Genomic DNA, 19,105 nt, shown 5'->3' with positions numbered 1-19,105 from the left:
TAGTGTCAACTCTGTTTTCATCCATTGCAGTGGGCATTTAACGGGCCATTTTTATCTAGAAACTTATATTCTTCTGTTAAAGGAAATTTCCTTTAATTATCTCTTTTGTGATTTCCTCCTTTCCTTTCTCCCTCTTTCTATAACCCACGTTATTCAAATATTGGATACTCCCATTATCTATTTTTATATAACAAGCCAAAACTTAGCATCTTAAAACACTAACCATGTTATTTCCATGCAATTCTTTGAGTCAGGAATCTTAGGAATGCCCACTGAGGAGACTCATCTCATCTCCACATGGTGTCAGCCAGCATGTCAGCAGAATGTTCCCGATGGCTTTACCACATGCTTGAGCCTTGGTACTAGGTGTTGGCTGAGACAGCTAGGTTTCTCCTTCTTGTAGCCTCTTTCTCTTCACATGGTCTGTGGCCTATCCTGGGTTTCTTTACATGGCAGCTGGCTTCCAACAAGGAGAAAATGGAAGCTGCAAGGCCTCTTATGGGCTAGGCTGCCAACCTACTGCACATCCCTCTGGTCACATACTATTGACCATATCAAGTCATAGGGCCAACCAACGTTTCAAAGGGAGGAGAAACAGACTCTACCACTTGACAGTGGGAATGGTATACATGCCTAGGGATGGAAGAAATTTTAAAAATTTCCAAAAAATGAAAAAAGGATAAAAGGATAGACTGGATTATTAAGAATATTATGGAAGAAATGGTTTCTTAAAAAAATAAACATTTTTTTTAAGAAAGGAATTCATTTATATAAAACCACTGTTAGCACCCATCTTTGCAATAATCTGGCCACAGTCCACAATCTGGCTTCAGACTGTCAAAGTCTCCCAAGACTATCAGACATTCATCCAATTACAGTATCAGCCTCAAAGACCAATATCTCATGATCTATATCAAACCTGCATGTTTTCCTTACGTGTGGATTCTCTTGATCTGGAAACCTGGCAGGTCAGTGGGAGAACAGGGCTTCAAGTAGAAGCGATGATGAGGCGTCTCATCTTTATAGACAGTCTTTGACTTAATCTCTTTGTTTTCAATACACTACTCCCACTTTCCAATGTGCCTAGTATCCCTCAGGGTCAGATACCACCTTTTTACCTTCTCTAGAGAATAAACCTCCAGTATTCTGCTGGGGTGAGGGAGATACAGTCATTCTATTATTCAGCGTTGAGGGGAAGAGGGGAGAATTCGGGATGCTTCTTAACATATAACCCCTACCCTTTACCCTCACTTCCAGAGATACCTGCTCCCACCAGTATCTGATCCCTTTGGGAGCAACTGGATTGCTTTACAATTTTGCCCATTCTCTGAGCTTAAGGATCCAGCTAGCTCACTCAAATGTCACCACTGGTCTTTCTGCTTTCCAACTTCCAAAAATTTGTTCATATCATCTCTTCTCCTGTCTCTTTTTCCTTAAGTCCTATTTTTAAATCCTTTTATATCATTTTAGTTGAGTTTAGGGAAAGAGCAAAGTAAATGCATGGGTTCAATCTGTTAACTTTAACAAAAATCACTTTTTATACCATATCATTACAAGTTTCAGTACTATAGCTACTGTTACTATAAATTATTTCAGATATATACCATAATTCACTGTATATAACAATGTATCAAAACCCTAAAACTGAAGACCAAAGTGGTCAAACACAACATTTCCTGACATATTAACAAGAGTATTTTTAAGCCTAGTTATAATCAAGATCTATTATTTCATCTCAATCAAATGGGTCACACTCATGAATAATCTAAGAGTACTGCTTTAAACAAAAGCATGCTATGTGATTCCTTTAAGTTTTTTGCTATTTTGATTTTATTTATTTATTTATTTTTTGGGAGGAGATCAGCCCTGTGCTAACATCTGCCAATCCTCCTCTTTTTTTTTGCTGAAGAAGACTGGCCCTGGGCTAACATCCGTATGCATCTTCCTCCACTTTATATGAGATGCCACCACAGCATGGCTTGCCAGTGCATCAGTGTGCACCGGGATCTGAACCAGCGAACCCTGGGCCGCCACAGCAGAGCACGTGCATTTAACCGCTTGCGCCACCGGGCCAGCCTCACAATTCTGATTTTTAATACATTTCTCTCAGACTCTTTCAAGATACAGAAAGTAAACTTTATGATTCCACATTTTCCTGCCTTTTCCTAAGAGAAAATCCTATTCTCAATTTTCTACTACTAGTCTGTGTAGAGAAACCAAGGACAATATATTGCGTAAAAGTAAGGAATATTACTTGTAAGCCAACAAAACTTACTAAGACCAAGATGGGAAAAAAAGAAAATCCATAATGTGAAGGTGGCAATGCCTTTGTTATAGTCAATAAAACATTTTTTTCTGAACAGAAAGACTCCAAAGAGATCTTTCACTGAAGTAAAAAGAAAGCAGTTTCTGGGCTGGCCCGTGGCATAGCAGTTAAGTGTGCACACTCCGCTGCTGGCGGCCCGGGTTTGGATCCCGGGTGTGCACCAAGGCACCGCTTATCAGGCCATGCTGTGGTGGCATCCCATATAAAGTGGAGGGAGATAGGCACAGATGTTAGCCCAGGGCCAGTCTTCCTCAGGAAAAAGAGGAGGATTGGCATGGATGTTAGCTCAGGGCTGATCTTTCTCACAAAAAAAAAAAAAAACAGAAAGAAAGAAAGTAGTTTCTTAAGTTGTTCCTTAACTCATAACACAAATTCATTATTACTTACTATCATCCTAATATCCAGGCTTCTATAGATGTATAAAAAAATCCACTCCAAATTTCTATACAAAAACATTTTATGAAGGAAATTCTTACGGGATAAATTCCAGGTGGGCCCTCAGAATAACAGCCCTTCTCTGTATTTGTGCCCCTTAATTATTCTGATGGTATAGAAAACAGATGTGTGAGCAAAGATAAAGAGTATTCTTTTAGTACCAAAATAACATTCAAATATTAATGAAATGAAGCAGTGACATGCTACTTAAAAGTGTATACTGCCTAGAGGATGGACTAGCCTATTTTTTTCTACTTTAAGTCAAAAGGGTTATAAAGGATCTTATAAATGAATTGACAAATGAAATCATTCTCCTTAGAGTCTACACAGAGCAAACCTGAGACCAGAATGATCTCCATAAGCTTTCATACAGTTTTTAAGATTATTTTACGATTTTAACTAAGGTAAGTTAGTATCACTTAAATGATGCAAAAAGATAAATATATAAGGTTATTTATTAGCACCAATTTCAAATAAAATAAATACTTCCACAGATATCCACCTGTCTTCTACACAAAAAAGTAGATTCAAAGTCACTTGCCATTTTTGTGAGAAGTCTTCTGCATTGTCATTGGTGGGCAAGATTGGGCAGGTGCTACATCTAAAGAAGCAGTAGAGCCTGTATGATGAGCCTTTACCTTGTCAGCCCAACTGACACCTGTGGGAGCCAGACGGGGAGCAGCCACTGTGCCAGGCGAACTCCTACGGAGAAAATGACTGCATTAATAAATCAATATAAAAGTTAAAAATTTAAATATATTAATATATTTTTATTAATTTATTAAAATTAATATATTTAAATTTTAAGTAAATTGTGTGTGTCCACATTTACAGAGTAACATATTACCATAGCAATTTCAGGCAAATATATTCATAAATTTATCTTTGTCTAATACTTCATTAATTTAATATACTATCACATATTATATGGGAACAAGGATAATATAGAAGACCTCAGTTCACTTTAAAAGAAAATTTCAGTTAAATGGGGAATGTTAAAAAATATGCATATATACCTTAACCTTTTTATTTTCATTTAAAACTCATCTTTTAATAACATAAATATGCATTAATTTGCCAATCTATTGATATAGGCACTATTTAAACCACCTTTTCTTTGTGTACATTTCTAAATTTTATTTATTTTTTTCCCCCAAAGCCCCAGTAGATAGTTGTATGTCATAGCTGCACATCCTTCTAGTTGCTGTATGTGGGACACGGCCCCAGCATGGCCGGAGAAGCAGTGCGTCGGTGTACACCTGGGATCCGAACCCGGGCCGCCAGCAGCGGAGCACACGCACTCAACCGCCAAGCCACAGGGCCGGCCCTGTGTACATTTCTTATAAAAACAACAAGCATGGGGGCAGCCCCGTGGCTTGGCGGTTGAGTGCGTGCACTCCGCTACTGGCGGCCCGGGTTCAGATCCCAGGCACACACCAACACACCGCTTCTCCGGCCATGCTGAGGCAGCATCCCACAATACAGCAACTAGAAGGATGTGCAGCTATGACATGCAACTATCTACTGGGGCTTTGGAGGAAAATAGGAGGAGGATTGGCAATAGATGTTAGCTCAGAGCTGGTCTTCCTCAGCAAAAAGAGGAGGATTGGCATAGATGTTAGCTCAGGGCTGATCTTCCCCCCCACCAAAAAAAAAAAAAAGAACAACAAGTGTGATGTCTCATTGACAATGTCTGGTTTTGGTTTCTTTAAAATGCAGTGAGAATTTAGAGACATCTATTAAATAATCTAAGTGCACAATCCTCCTCAAGTTGAATAACACTTTCCCCAATCTTTTATTGTTGTCCTATCCACTCATTTGAAAGCAAAACTTTATTTTAATAGTTCACCTTTATCAAAGCTTTCCAAAATCTTGTCTTAGTTTTCACAGAAACAATGACTCTCTTTGTACTCACATTACACTGATTTACTTAATATTTATTATGAGTCAAAATAATGAACACAACTTGAATAAACAAGTTTGGTAACTAACTACATATTCTAAGTAAGCATGTAACTCAACCAGTAAGAGCTGAAGTGAGTAGATATACTAAAGGTAGCCTATGAGCCCCAATTTTTCAGCATGCTAAAAGAAACATGTTTCTTACACGCTTTAAAGGCTTCTAGTATTAAAATAAACCATGCACTATACAATACTCTGAACCATAGACCATGGAATGTATTATAGGGGAACTTCCCTTAAAATGGTGCTCGACTATACAAACATTTGGTTTTGTTTGCTTATAAATCTTTCCCCTATTCCACTAAAGTCCAATCATTACAAGGTTCCAAAGTCCATCAACGTTCACCTAAGGCAATCCTATTTAACAATCTCATTTGAAAGCAAAAACCTGGTTCTACTAAATAACACTGAGAGCTCTTAGTAAATGCCAGGTACAGGGCTAGGTGGTTGGGATACAGAAGATATGACAAAGATCTTGCCTTAAAGATGGTCGTAGTATAAGTACAAAAAATAAACATTAAAAAAATTATAACACATTGCAAATATAATAATAAGTATATGCAAAGGTTCAGCAGTAATAAGAGATGAAAATGACCATGACATGGTGGTGGGGGGGTGAGAAGTAGTCAAGAAAGGTTAGGTTTTAACAGAGGAAAGAGAACCAGTGAAGCAAACTACTTACTGACCCTCCCACTACACATCAAACAATAAGACTCACTCTAAAGAATTAGAGTCCAAACAAATTTTTGTCTTAAAAACAAATTTCCCCAGAGGCATTTAAGGAAAACGATACTGATGCCTGTTTAACATCATAGCTACCAGAGCTGGCAATAACATTTGGGGCAAACAAGGGGATAACCAAAAAACTTAAATGGAAAAGCTGGAGAATGAGATATCCACTTGGGGCTTTCAAAAGCTCCAACATATTCCTGGAAATCAAGAAGGCCATACACATGCACAGGGTTGTGTGCACGCCCAGCAAAGATCTGAGAAGGCCCTAATCTCTCACCTCTAATTGACCCTGAGGCTCTGAGGAAGCAGGAAACAACAGTAAAGGCAGAACAGTAAACTGCCAGAGCACTGTCAAATCATTAGTTGACAGGGCCGGCCCCGTGGCTTAGCGGTTAAGTGCGTGCACTCCACTGCTGGCAGCCTGGGTTCGGATCCTGGGCACGCACCGACGCACTGCTTCTCCGGCCATGCTGAGGCCGCGTCCCACATACAGCAACTAGAAGGATGTGCAACTATGACATACAACTATCTACTGGGGCTTTGGGGGGAAAAATAAATAAATAAATAAAATTATTAAAAAAAAAAAATCATTAGTTGACGACTAAGATAACTGAGCAGAGATTTTCGTGGCTCCACAAGACAAAGAACAGAGACTTCAGAAAACTAGTTTAAGAAGGTCACTAAACATACAGTAACAACAATAACACCCCAAACAGCCATAACAAATCCTGGAGAGGGTAGCAATCTGATTTCCAGAGCTGCCACATTACTTAAAATAACTAGTTTTCAACAAAAAATTACAAGACACGCAAATAAACAGGAAAGTATGGCCCATTCACACACAAAAAGAACAGTAACTGAAACTGTCCTCAAGAAGCCCAGACATTGGACTTACTAGACAAAGACTTTAAAACAGCTATTATAATTATGCTCAAAGAATATCAAAGAACAAAAAGAAACCATGTCTAAAAAACTAAGGTATTAGAACAATGTTTCACCAGGTACAGAATATCAATAAAGAGAAAGCAAATATAAAAAAGAACTACATAAACGTTCTAGAGTTGAAAAGTACAATAACTGAAATGAAAAATTCACCAGAGGGGCTCAACAGCAGATTCGAGCAACCAAAATAAAGAATCAGCAAACTTGAAGAGAAGTCAATTGAGATTAGCTAATCTGAGAAACAGAAAGAAAAAAGAATGCAGAAAAATGAACAGAGCCTCAAAGACCTGTGGAACACCATAACGAGTACCAACAGAGGTATAGTGGAGAAGACAGAGAGAAAGGAACAGAAGGAATATTTGCAGAAATAATGGAAAAAACTTTCCAAATATGATGAAAAACATTCTTCTATACATCCAAAAGGCTCAACAAATTCAAAGGAGGATAAACTCAGAGATTCACACATAGATACATCATAGTCAAGCTATCAAAAGCCAAAGAGAAAGAGAGAATCTTGAAAGCAGCAAGAGAAAATTCTGTGAGGCATCTCATAAAAGAATCTTCAATAAGAGTAACAGCTTATTTCTCATCAGAAACCACAGAAGACAGAAGGCAGTGAGAGGACATACTCAAAGTGCTGAAAGAAAAAGACTTTCAACCCAGAATTCTATGCACTGCAAAACTATCCTTCAAAAACTGAAGGATAAACTATGATATTCTCAGATAAACAAAAACTGAGAAAAACTGTCACTAGCAGGCCTGCCCAACAAGACATACTAAAAGGAGTCCTTCAGGCCGAAATGAAAGGACACTAGGCAGTAACTGGAATCCACATGAAGAAATAAAGAGTACCAGTAAAAAGCAATTACATAGGTAAATACAAAAGATAATATAAGTGTATTTTTCTTTATAACTCTTTTCTTCTCCTATCTGATTTAAAAGACAACTACATAAAACAATAATTATAAAATTGTACTGATGGGGGGGCCGGCCCCGTGGCTTAGTGGTTAAGTGCACGTGCTCAGCTGCTGGCGGCCCCGGTTCGGATCCCAGGTGCACACCGATGCACCACTTCTCTGGCCACGCTGAGGCGGCATCTCACATACAGCAACTAGAAGGATGTGCAACTATGACATGCAACTATCTACTGGGGCTCTGGGGAAAAAAAAGGAGGAGGATTGGCAATACATGTTAGCTCAGAGCCGGTCTTCCTCAGCAAAAAGAGGAGGATTGGCATGGATGTTAGATCACGGCTGATCTTCCTCACACACAAAAATAAATAAATAAATAATGTATTGATGGGATTATAATGTATAAAAATGTAATCTGCATGACAATAACACAGTTTATGATATATATTTAGATCTACTGCTGTGAAAGGAATTGCCAGTTCATGTTATGAATCATTTAGCATGAAATATGTTTATGGGTTTTAATTTCTGGATCCTAAGTATGTTTGAACATATTACATTTCCTAAAAGTTAAACTCTACTCTCCTGGACTTTTTTTAACTTTTTTTTTTTTTTTTTGGTGAGGAAGCTTGACCCTGAGCTAACATCTGTTGCCAATCTTCCTCTTTTGTTTTTTTAGGGGAGGAAGACTAGCTCTGAGCTAACATCCATTGTTAATCCTCCTCTTTTTGCTGAGGAATATTAGCCATGAGCTAACACCCATGCCCATCTTCCTCCATTTTGTATGTGGGCTGCCACCGCAGCGTGGCTTGACAAGCAGTGCGTAGGTCCACACCTGGGATCTGAACCTGTGAACCCCAGACGGCCAAAGCAGAGCGCACGAACTTAACCACTATGCCACTGGGCCAGCCCCCTTTTTTAACTTTTTATTCAAACAATTTCAAACATATACACAAATCTATACATGGATATTTCTATAGCAGAATATCAATTTTACAATACTATAAGTATATTATCCACAGAAAATAATTTACTGTAATGCAAGCCTTAGTAGGCTTTTTTGAGTTCATCTCACCCAAAATTTAAGCTTCTTCGAGCATTTGATGTTACATTTATTCTATCTGTTGATGGACTTGGAATCACATGACGTCCTGGAGACATCTTCTTTACTTCCCACGCCAGCGAAGTTGGTCTGCCAATTCAAGACATATGGTGGATTAAATTAACAGAGAAAAGGGGGTTAAAATCCTGATCTTTTCTCTTGGTTGTTAGTGGGTAATAACATAACCACCTCACAATCTTTCTCTGGAGCACTGTTTACCAGAAAGTTACCATATTACCAGTAAGCAATCACAGATGATGTATGGTCCCAGATTTTCCACCCACTGTAGCATAGCAACACAACCCTACTTATCTAAAAACAGCCATTGGGTTACAAAGACATGAGATATACTGCTTATGTTTTAAAAGCCTCCACACAGCCAGCTAAAAACACATTAAAAAGGCAATGGTATCAGTTAAGGCTACTTGTGTGCGACAACATGGAGAACTAAGTGTCTAGAACAGGGATCAAGACAGAAAGACAGTGATAAGGGTTAGGTGAAGAACACACAGGACAATATGAAGTCTCCTTCCTCTACCTCTTAATCACCCATGAGAGTGGGAGCATAAACATTTCATCGCTCTTTGTTGGGAAAGCTAACTACTACTCCTCCTTCACTGGCCCCACAACCAATCACTTGACAGGATGCACAACCTGTACTAAAATGTTTTTCTCAAGTAATGTCTTCTCGACTCCTATGCCCTCAGACAGACCTCCATAACTCCCCAGAATCTCCTTGTCTCTTACCCTCCGTTCAATCTAGTGATTGTGATTTTTTTCTCTCATTAAAGAGAAAACAATTTCTCTAACAATTTATGGTTAGAAAACAAGAAAACTGCAATAAAAGGTTATTAAAATAAAGTCTAAAGCTTTTGACAACTTATTGCCAAATCACCTTTCAAAGGGTTATAATAAATTACACAGTCAAGTGTCACTTGACAGGGACACATTCTAAGAAATGCATTGTTAGGCAATTTCTCCATTGTATGAACATCATAGACTGTACTTACACAAACCTACATGGTGTAGCCTAACTACACACCTAGGCTATATGTTACTAATCATATAGGACCACCATCATATATGCAGTCCACCATTGACCAAAATGTCGTTATGCAGCACATGACTATACTTCCACCAGATGAAAAGTGCTCATTTCCCTTGAACCTTGCAGACAGTTGGTATCTTGTTTTAAAAATGTCATTGGCTCATGGAGACAGCATGCCTGCAAAGTTTAAAATATTTACTCTCTGGTACTTTACAGAAAAAGGTTGCTGATGCCTGTGCTAGAGCTTCAGTCTTATGATGAGTTCTTTTTCCTAAAAGAATTTCAATGAAGGTGTTTAATTTAAAAAAAAATTTCATTGGCAAATAATTGTATTTTTGTTTTTTAAATTATAAATGTTTATTATCACTAGTAGTGAGGCTGAACTTTTTTACCAGCCTTTTGAATTTCTTCTTTCGGGATTTGCACACTGGTATCTTTTGCCCATTTTTTTCCACTGGGATTTGCATCATTTTCTAATTGATATGAAATCGTTTACACTACTACTACTATTATAATTACTATTATGGCTACAAATCCTTTGGCATGGATGATGTAACTATTTCACTTTTAATTTAATTTTTACTTTTTAAAATTTTTATTTATTTTTTTTTGTTGAGGAAGACTGGCCCTGAGCTAACATTTGTTGCAAATCTTCCTCTTTTTGCTTGAGGAAGATTGTCCCTGAGCTAACAGCTGTGCCAATCTTCCTCTATTTTGAATATGGGATGCCATCACAGGATGGTTTTGATGAGTGGTGTGTAGGTCTGTGCCCAGGATCTGAACCCGTGAACCCTGGGCCGCCAAAGCGGAGCACGTGAACTTAACCACTATGCCACCGGGCCAATCCTTAATTTTTATTTTTTGATGCAGAAAGGCATACTTCCTCACCATTTAGTCAAGCCTATCAATATTTTCCTTTGTGATTTCTGCCTTTGTCTTACAAAGCCCTTACTCACAATAAAAATATATAAGTATTGATCTAAATTTTCTTCTCTAAATATGTAGAATTTCAGTTTTTACATTTAAATCTTAAATCTAGGTGAAATGAATTTTGAGGCATGATTTCAGGAATGTAAGATGGATAATGCCATCTACAGGGAATTTAAAGTTCCTTTCTATCTCTAGGAGCTGCCTCAAGAAGCAAAGAGGAGAAATGCTGATAAGTGGTTAAGGTAAGACGAGACGCCTCAGGTATATTTTTGAACCATGATGCCAGGACAGGGATGGCTGTTAAGCTTGGACTTGGCCTCTGACTCTTTCTCAATATAATCCTCAACAAGTCTGAGGAAGTTTGCAAGGTTTGCAAGGAGTTTGCAAGGAAGAAAAAAAAATCTAGTTAGCTTTTTTAATGCATTGATGGTTACACTACAGACCCTTTTTGGCTACAAAAAACAGAAACTCAAGTTAAATAAAAAAGGAAAGTAATAGAGATTATTGTAAGGACATAAACTGTACATGGTCAAGGACATCCAAGGTGGGGGAAAAAGAAGCAGGGCTCATGAGGATTAGACCTGGAAGAGACAGGCTTTAAAGCAACACTCTCCAGCTCTCAAAGACCACATGATTTCTCTCATCTCTGCTTCTCTCTGGACATCTACTCCATTTTCCTTGAATCTGCTTTCCTCTACTTATCTTCACTAGGGCAATATAGCCAACAATCCTAAATCAGCATGATGATCTCTTAACTTGGTTCAACCCAGTGAAGGAATGTACCCCACAGATCCAATCACCTATTATCAGTGGGTAAGGGTGAAATTGCTTGGTACAAACAAAGATAACTAGGCCTGATCTATCCAGGGACTGTGGGTAAAGCAGGCACCATAAAATCACATCAGAAATTTTCATTGTTAGGAACAAAAATGTTAAAAGAATCAACATATCATGGTTTCCCTGGATTTGGTTTCCTGGAGACCAAGCCTTCCTGGATTTGTCTCCTGGGATTCCTTCACTCTCCTGGTTCTCCCATGGGGCTGATGCATTAGGATGGGACCAAGGATGCCTTCTCTACTGGATGGTTCCACTTACTGAGATAGAACCAAGGTTAAATCCAAGGGAAAGAGGCAGCCCAGTCCTGTCTTCTCTGGGTAAAAGGAAAAAGGCATTACTGTAGCTCCATGTGACTTGGCCCAGTTTACAAGGGCTTAGGTTTCACTAATAAATCTAAATTAAATAATAAATTGTTCTTTCGCCTTTGAACATAACCAAAATAATACTAAATCCAGTTGATTATGTATCTCTAGAATCTCTCTCAACTCACCCTACTGCCACTACTCTAGTCTGAGTAGCCATCATCTACAACTATACTGCTGCACCTCAACCTTCCCACACTGAAGCCAGAAAGATCTTTTAAAAACACAAGTCTGATTTGTCACTTTCTTACTTACAAACTTTTTATCGTTCAAAATAAAGTCTAAAGTTTTTATCAGGTATACAGAGCCCTACCTAATCTGGTCCCAGCCCACCTCGCTATAGGTTCATTTCATGCTACTTTTCCCCTTGTTTTCTTCACTCCAGCCCTGCTAAACTCTAAATTCCCTGACTACACTGTGCTCTCTTCCACCTCCAGGATATCACATATCCTGAGATTACTCTTTTCTTCTCTTTGTCAAGCTAACTCCTACTTGATACTTCTATCTCACTTAAATATAACCTCCTCAAGGAAGCCTTCCTGGACTCAGCAAACTGGTTGATGGTGCCTTTTCTTATACTCCCAAAGTACACTGTATTTCTTTTTGATGACACATTGTACATAGATAAGTATTTACCATCAGTCTTGTGAATGTACTGTACACTTCATGAGGGCAGGGACTGCATCTGTTTTCTTCACCACAATAGTCCCAGAGCCTGGCATGTAAGCACTAAGATGTTGTGTGCCGATTCCAAATGAAAGTTTCTAAAGTAGCTTTGATCTCTCATTATTCTCCTAACCAAAAATCATCAATTTTCCTCACTGCCTACCACATTAAGAGGAAATTCCATACCTTTCCCTACATTACTTTCACTTCACACATGCTCTGTACTTCCACAGCTGTCTTCATTTACTCCCTTCATATGAAGGGCCAACCACTTGTTAAAATCCATCATATCCTTTAAACACTTCTGCATCCTCCATGAAATCTTTCCTGATCTACCCCCAAAAGAAAAATGACCATGTCCTTCTCTGAACACCTATAATAGTTTTTTTTAATAATACATATACAAACTATACACAAAATATAAATTCAAGAGAGTAGTAAATGTATCATATTCAACAATTAAATTCTTGTACTGGATAAAAGTGCCTTGCACCAGAAGGAAATAGATATTTGTTACCGAACTGAATGAGAAATGCAGCTCTCAACTTTTAGATTTTTACAGGTTTCAAGTTAAGCTGAAGTCAAGTTCATTATCAATTTCAATGACTGCTTTTGAAACTGCTGGTTGCTAAAAATATAAAGACCAGAGTTCATTACCTGCTTTGAGCATCTGTCTTCTCTAGCTTTTCCTGAAGTTGAATCCAGTCAATCAATGCTTTGAAATCTCTTACATAGTTATCCAGCATCATTAGCACCTCCTAATTCAAAACAAAAAACAAACACTAAATTCCATTCTGAGACTAAAAAGTTTCAAGAAAACCTTTAGAGTGAAAGACTTATGAATTAATAATATTTACATTACACTCCTCATTGAGGAAGCAGCAATATCTACTATCTAGTTTTTTGGGTTTTGTTTTGTTTTCATTCTCACTATTTGGTAAGAAATTAGTGAAGCTGCGAGTCCAAAGACCAAGAGATGGTATTGATATTCCTTCTCAAGACCTCCCCAAATGACCATTCTCTTAATTTTTATTGTGAAGTTTAATAAACAGAAAAGCGCACAGAACATAAATGTACAGATAAATTATTTCAAAGCAAAGATCCATGCAACCACCATCCAGGACAAAAAATATAACAATGCCAGTCTCTAAAGTTCCCTGGTGAGGTTGGTGTCAAGATGGCGGCATAGGCGGACTCTGAACTCAGCTCCTCCCATGGACACAACAAATTTACAACTACACTTGGAACTATCACCCGAGAGAGAACTGAAAACTGGATTAAAAACAAAAACCCACAACAAGGGACAGTGCTGACTGAGGCGAAAGAGGCAGAAATTCCTTTCTGGAGAGAAGAAAGGCACCTTCAAGCCTCGGCTCTTCAGGGCTGGCCGAGAGCAACGTTAAGGTAAGAAGCCTTCCCTGGAGGAGTGGGGGATCTGAGCAGCAGAGCATCACCACAATAAGCAGCTTTTGGAATCAGCACAACCAAGACAAGTGTCATAATATCTTCCTTTCCTGGCTATTCACTAGAACAGGGAATATTCCCAAAAAAGCTACTAGACAGAAGGGAAAAAAAAGCCTGCTCTTAAAGGGCCCACACACAAATTCACTTGTTTCGGAAAGCAACCTAAAATCAACAGAAAGAAAGATAAATAGTCCTTTGGTGAAAAGGGACTCACCTGATAGGCTCTTGGTGCATCTCAGTGAGAGGTGAGACTTCCCCAGAGACTGAGACATTCACAGCAGCCATTACTGTGACCTAGTAAAGGCCTGTGGACACAGATGCCAGCAGACACCATTGGAGTTCTTCCCCTAACCTGTTAGGTGAGGGGTCTGCCCCACCCACTAGAGCAACGCTTTAATCCAGCTCAGCCAGGGCAGGCAGCCCGCCCTAGGGACTGGCCCCACCCAACAGCAAGCGCTCGGGCAACTGGTGGGCTCGTATAGGCAGGGTGCCAGGAACCTCTGAAGCTGGGTGAATGGGTCGGCTTCTGCAGGCCAGGGCATGCAAGAGAGCCTGCGTTGGTGGAGCGTGTGGGGCCTCTGCAGTGGGGCGACTGAGTCCACTTCAGTGGGTCAGCACACGCGCATGAGGTAGGACTGTGTTGACAGGGTGTGTGGTGCTGCAGGTGGTGGGGCTTGTCAGCTGTGGTAGACCTGTGCTTCTGAAAGAGCCACATAGGGGATCAGCCCCACCTTCCAAAGCCTGAAACAACTGGGTGCTCCCATGCCTGGGGCTGGCCCCACTCAGCTACAATTCTGAGAGAGCTAATGATAGCCTTTCAGGCCAGAGGCCTAAAAAAATTATAAGCCCCTGAGTCTAACAACCAGCCACACTGGGAGCCTACCCACTTAACAGAAATACTGCAACAGGAATGTGCTATTAGACCTTGCAGCCAACTGTGCCAGGGCTCCCCACACCCAATAAAGGGACTGAAGGGTCCATGGAAGCCATGCTCAGCTGAGCATTACAACCAGCCAGCCAGGGGGACAGCCAAGCCTCCCCGGGCACCTGCAGCAAGAGCAACCCTGCCACAACAGAAGGAAACACGTAGGCCACAGAGGGGACACTCCTGGAACATCTGGAACTGGTGACGAGAAGGAAGTACATTGCTGGGCCTCAAAAGGCATCTCTTACATAAGGCCACCTCCCCAAGATCAGGAGATGTAGCTGAGCTACTTACTACGTAGATATAAGCACAGAGAAAGGGACAAATGAGGAGACAAAGGAATACAATCCAAGTAAGAGAAAAGGACAAAACCCCAGACAAAGAACTAAATGAAACAAAGATAAACAATCTACCTGACAAACAGTACCAACTAAAAGTCATAAGGATGCTCACTGACCTTGGGAGAAGAATGGATGAATTCAGTGAGAATTTTAACAAAGAACTGGAAAATATAAAAAAGAACAAATCAGAAATGAAGAATACAGTACTAGAAATGAAAAATTCACTAGAAGGACTCAATAGCAGAGCAGATGATACAGAAGAACAGATTAGTAAGCTGGACTAAAGACTAGAGGAAATCACCCAAGCTGAACAGAGAAAAGAAAAAAGAATTAAAAAGAATGAGGACAGTCTAAGGGACTTCTGGGACAACAGCAAGCACACTAACGTCCATATTATCAGTGTCCCAGAAAAGAGAGAGACAAAGGGGCAGAGAATCTATTTGAAGAAATAATAGCTGAAAACTTTCCTAACCTAAAGAAGGAAACAGATATCCAGGTACAGAAAGCACAGAGAGCACCAAACAAGATAAACCCAGAGGCCCACACCAAGACACATTATAATTAAAATGTCAAGAATTAAAGAGAGAATCCTAAAAGCTGCAAGAGAAAGGCAACAAGTTATATACAAAGGAAACCCCATAAGGCTATCAGCTGACTTCTCAGCAGAAACCTTACAGGCTAGAAGGGAGTGGCATTATGTATTTAAAGTGCTGAAAGGAAAAAACCTACAGCCAAGAATACTCTACCTGGCAAGGTTATCATTCAGAATGGAAGAACAGATAAAGAGTTTCCCAGACAAGCAAAAACTAAAGGAGTTTATCACCAATAAACCAGCTTTCCAAAAAATGTTTATTTAAGTGGAAAAGAGAAGACCACAAATAGGAATAATAAAATTATAAAAAAAAAAAGCAATAAAATCATTGGTACAGGCAAATACACACCAAAGGTAGTAGATCAACCACCTATGAAGCTAATATGAAGGTCAAAAGACAAAAGTACTAAAATTATCTATTTCCATGATAAGAGGGTAATAGATACACCGTGCACAAAAAAAGAGATCAGATAGGATATCAAAAACATAAAATGTGGGAGGAGGGGAGTAAAAGAGTAGAGCTTTTAGCAAGAGGTCAAACCAAAGAGACCATCAACTTAATACAGATTGCTATATACATAGGTTATTATATATGAACCTCATGGTAATCACGAACCAGAAACCTATAATAAATACACAAAAAATTAAGAGAAAGGAACGCAAACGTAATACTAAAGAAAGCCATCAAACCACAAGGGAAAAGAGCAAGAGAAGAAGAAAGGAACAGAGAAGAACTACTAAAACACCCAGAAAAAAAGTAACAAAATGGCAATAAGTAAATTCTTATCAACAGCTACTTTACATATCCATGGACTAAATGCTCCAATCAAAAGGCATAGGGTGGACGATTGGATTAAAAAAAAAAGACCCATATATATGCTGCATAGAAGAGACACACTTCAGATCTAAAGACACTCACAAACTGAACGTAAAGGGATGGAAGAAGATACTCCATGCAAATAGCAATGAAAAGAAAGCTGGGGTAGCAATACTTATCTCAGACAAAACAGACTTTAAAAGAATAACTGTAACAAGAGACAAAGAAGGGCACTACATAATGATAAAGAGAACAATCCAACAAGAGGATATAACACTTGTAAATATCTATGCACCCAACACAGAAGCACCTAAATATATAAAGCAATTATTCACGGACATAAAAGGAGAAATAGACAGTAACACAATAATAGGAGGGGACTTTAACATTCCACTTACACCAATGGATAGATCATACAAACAGAAGATCAATAAAGAAATATTGGCTTAAATGACACATTAGACTAGAAGGACTTAGTAGATATATACAGAACATTCCATCCAACAACCACAGAATACACGTTCTTTTCAAATGCACATGGAACATTCTCCAGGACTGATCAGATACTAGACCACAAAACAAGTCTCAATAAATTTAAGAAGACTGAAATAATACCAAGCATCTTTTCCGACCACAACGGTATGAAACTAGAAATCAACTACAGGAAGAATATCAGAAAAGCCACAAATATGTAGAGATTAAACAAAATGCTACTGAACAATGATTGGGTCAATGAAGAAATCAAAGGAGAAATCAAAAAATACCTGGAGACAAATGAAAATCAGATGTCAAAATTTATGGGATACAGCAAAAGTGGTTCTAAGAGGGAAGTTTATAGCAATACAGGCCTACCTCAACAAACAAGCAAAGTCTGAGATAAACAATCTAACAGTGTACCTAAAGGAACTAAATAAAGAAGAACAAACAAAGCCCAAAATCAGTAGAAGGAAGGAAATAAAAATCAGAGCAGAAATAAATGAAATAGAGACTGAAAAAACAACTGAAAAAAAATCAATGAAACTAAGAGCTGGTTCTTCGAAAAGATAGATAAAATTGACAAAGCTTTAGCTAGACTCACCAAGAAAAAAAGAGAGAAGGTTCAAATAAAATCAGAAATGAAAGAGGAGAAATTACAATGGACACCTCAGAAATAAAGATTATAAGAGAGTACTACGAAAAGCTATACGCCAACAAACTGGATAATCTAGAAGAAATGGATAAATTCTTAGAATCATACAACCTTCCAAAACTGAATCAAGAAGAAATAATCTGAATAGACCAATCACCAGTAAGGAGATCACAACAGTAATCAAAAACCTCTGGGGCTGGCCCCGTGGCTTAGCAGTTAAGTGCGTGTGCTCCGCTGCTGGCAGCCCTGGTTCAGATCCCGGGCACGCACCGACGCACCGCTTCTCCGGCCATGCTGAGGCCACGTGCCACATACAGCAACTAGAAGGATGTGCAACTATGACATACAACTATCTACTGGGGCTTTGGGGAAAAAAAAAAAACGAGGAGGATTGGCAATAGATGTTAGCTCAGGACCGGTCTTCCTCAGCCAAAAACGAGGAGGATTAGCATGGATGTTAGCTCAGGGCTGATTTTCCTCACAAAAAAAAAAACTCTGAAGAAATACAAGTCCAGGACCAGACAGCTTCCCTGGTGAATTCTGCCAAACATTCAAAGAAGACTTAATACCTATCCTTCTCAAACTCATACCTATCCTTCTCAACCTCTTCCACAAAACTGAAAAGGAGGGGAAGCTTCCTAACTCATTCTACGAAGCCAACATTATCCTGATACCAAAACCAGATAAGGACAACACACAAAAAAGAAAATTACAGGCCAATATCACTGATGAACACAGATGCAAAAATACTCAACAAAATGCTGGCGAATCAAATACAACAATACATTAAAAAGATCATACACCATGATCAAGTGGGATTTATTCCAGGGATGCAGGGATGGTTCAACATCCACAAATCAATCAACGTGATACACCACATTAACAAAATGAAGAATAAAAATCACATAATCATCTCAGTAGATGTAGAGAAAGCATTTGACAAGATACAGCATCCATTTATGATAAAAACTCTGAGTAAAAGAGGTAGAAGGAAAGTACCTCAATATAATAAAGGCCACATATGACAAACACACAGCTAATACCATTCTCAATGGAGAAAAACTAAAAGCTATCCCTCTAAGAACAGGAAGCAGACAAGAATGCCCACTTTCACCACTCTTATTTAACATAGTATTGGAAGTCCCAGCCAGAGCAATCAGGCAATAAAGAGAAATAAAAGGATCCAAATTGGAAGGAAGAAGTGAAGCTCACTATTTGCAGATGACGATGATTTTATATATAGAAAACCCTGAAGAATCCACCAAAAAACTTTTAGAAATAATAAATGAATATGGTAAAGTTGCAGGATAAAAAATCAACATACAAAAATCAGTTGCGTTTCTATACACTAACAACGAAGTAGCAGAAAGAGAAATTAAGAATACAAACCCATTCACAATAGCAACAAAAAGAATAAAATACCTTGGGAATAAACGTAACCAAAGAAGTGCAAGACCTGTACATGGAAAACTATAAAGCACTGCTGAAAGCAACTGAAGACACAAAGAAATGGAAAGATATTCCACGCTTTGGATTGGAAGAATTAACATAGTGAAAATGTCCACACTTCCTAATGCAATCTAC

The 19,105-nt window shown here is 38.8% G+C and overlaps 1 protein-coding gene across 5 annotated transcripts in view; it reads right to left on the bottom strand.

Annotated features, from left to right (window-relative positions):
* SCAPER (S-phase cyclin A associated protein in the ER) overlaps positions 1-19,105 on the bottom strand; it is a 439,244-nt gene that overhangs the window by 348,584 nt on the left and 71,555 nt on the right. For all 5 annotated transcript variants that reach the window (XM_014780959.2, XM_087428755.1, XM_087428754.1 and 2 more), the window contains 3 exons: positions 12,911-13,011; positions 8,384-8,500; positions 3,303-3,463 (listed from right to left, as the gene is read on the bottom strand). In XM_014780959.2, the coding sequence (XP_014636445.1) occupies positions 3,303-3,463; positions 8,384-8,500; positions 12,911-13,011 (379 nt within the window). The remainder of the gene's footprint in view (positions 1-3,302; positions 3,464-8,383; positions 8,501-12,910; positions 13,012-19,105) is intronic.

Source organism: Ceratotherium simum, chromosome 3 (assembly GCF_057802395.1).
Source record: "Ceratotherium simum simum isolate JZ-2026a chromosome 3, ASM5780239v1, whole genome shotgun sequence".
Classification (NCBI taxonomy): domain Eukaryota; kingdom Metazoa; phylum Chordata; class Mammalia; order Perissodactyla; family Rhinocerotidae; genus Ceratotherium; species Ceratotherium simum.
This window is presented reverse-complemented; position numbering and strand designations above follow the sequence as displayed.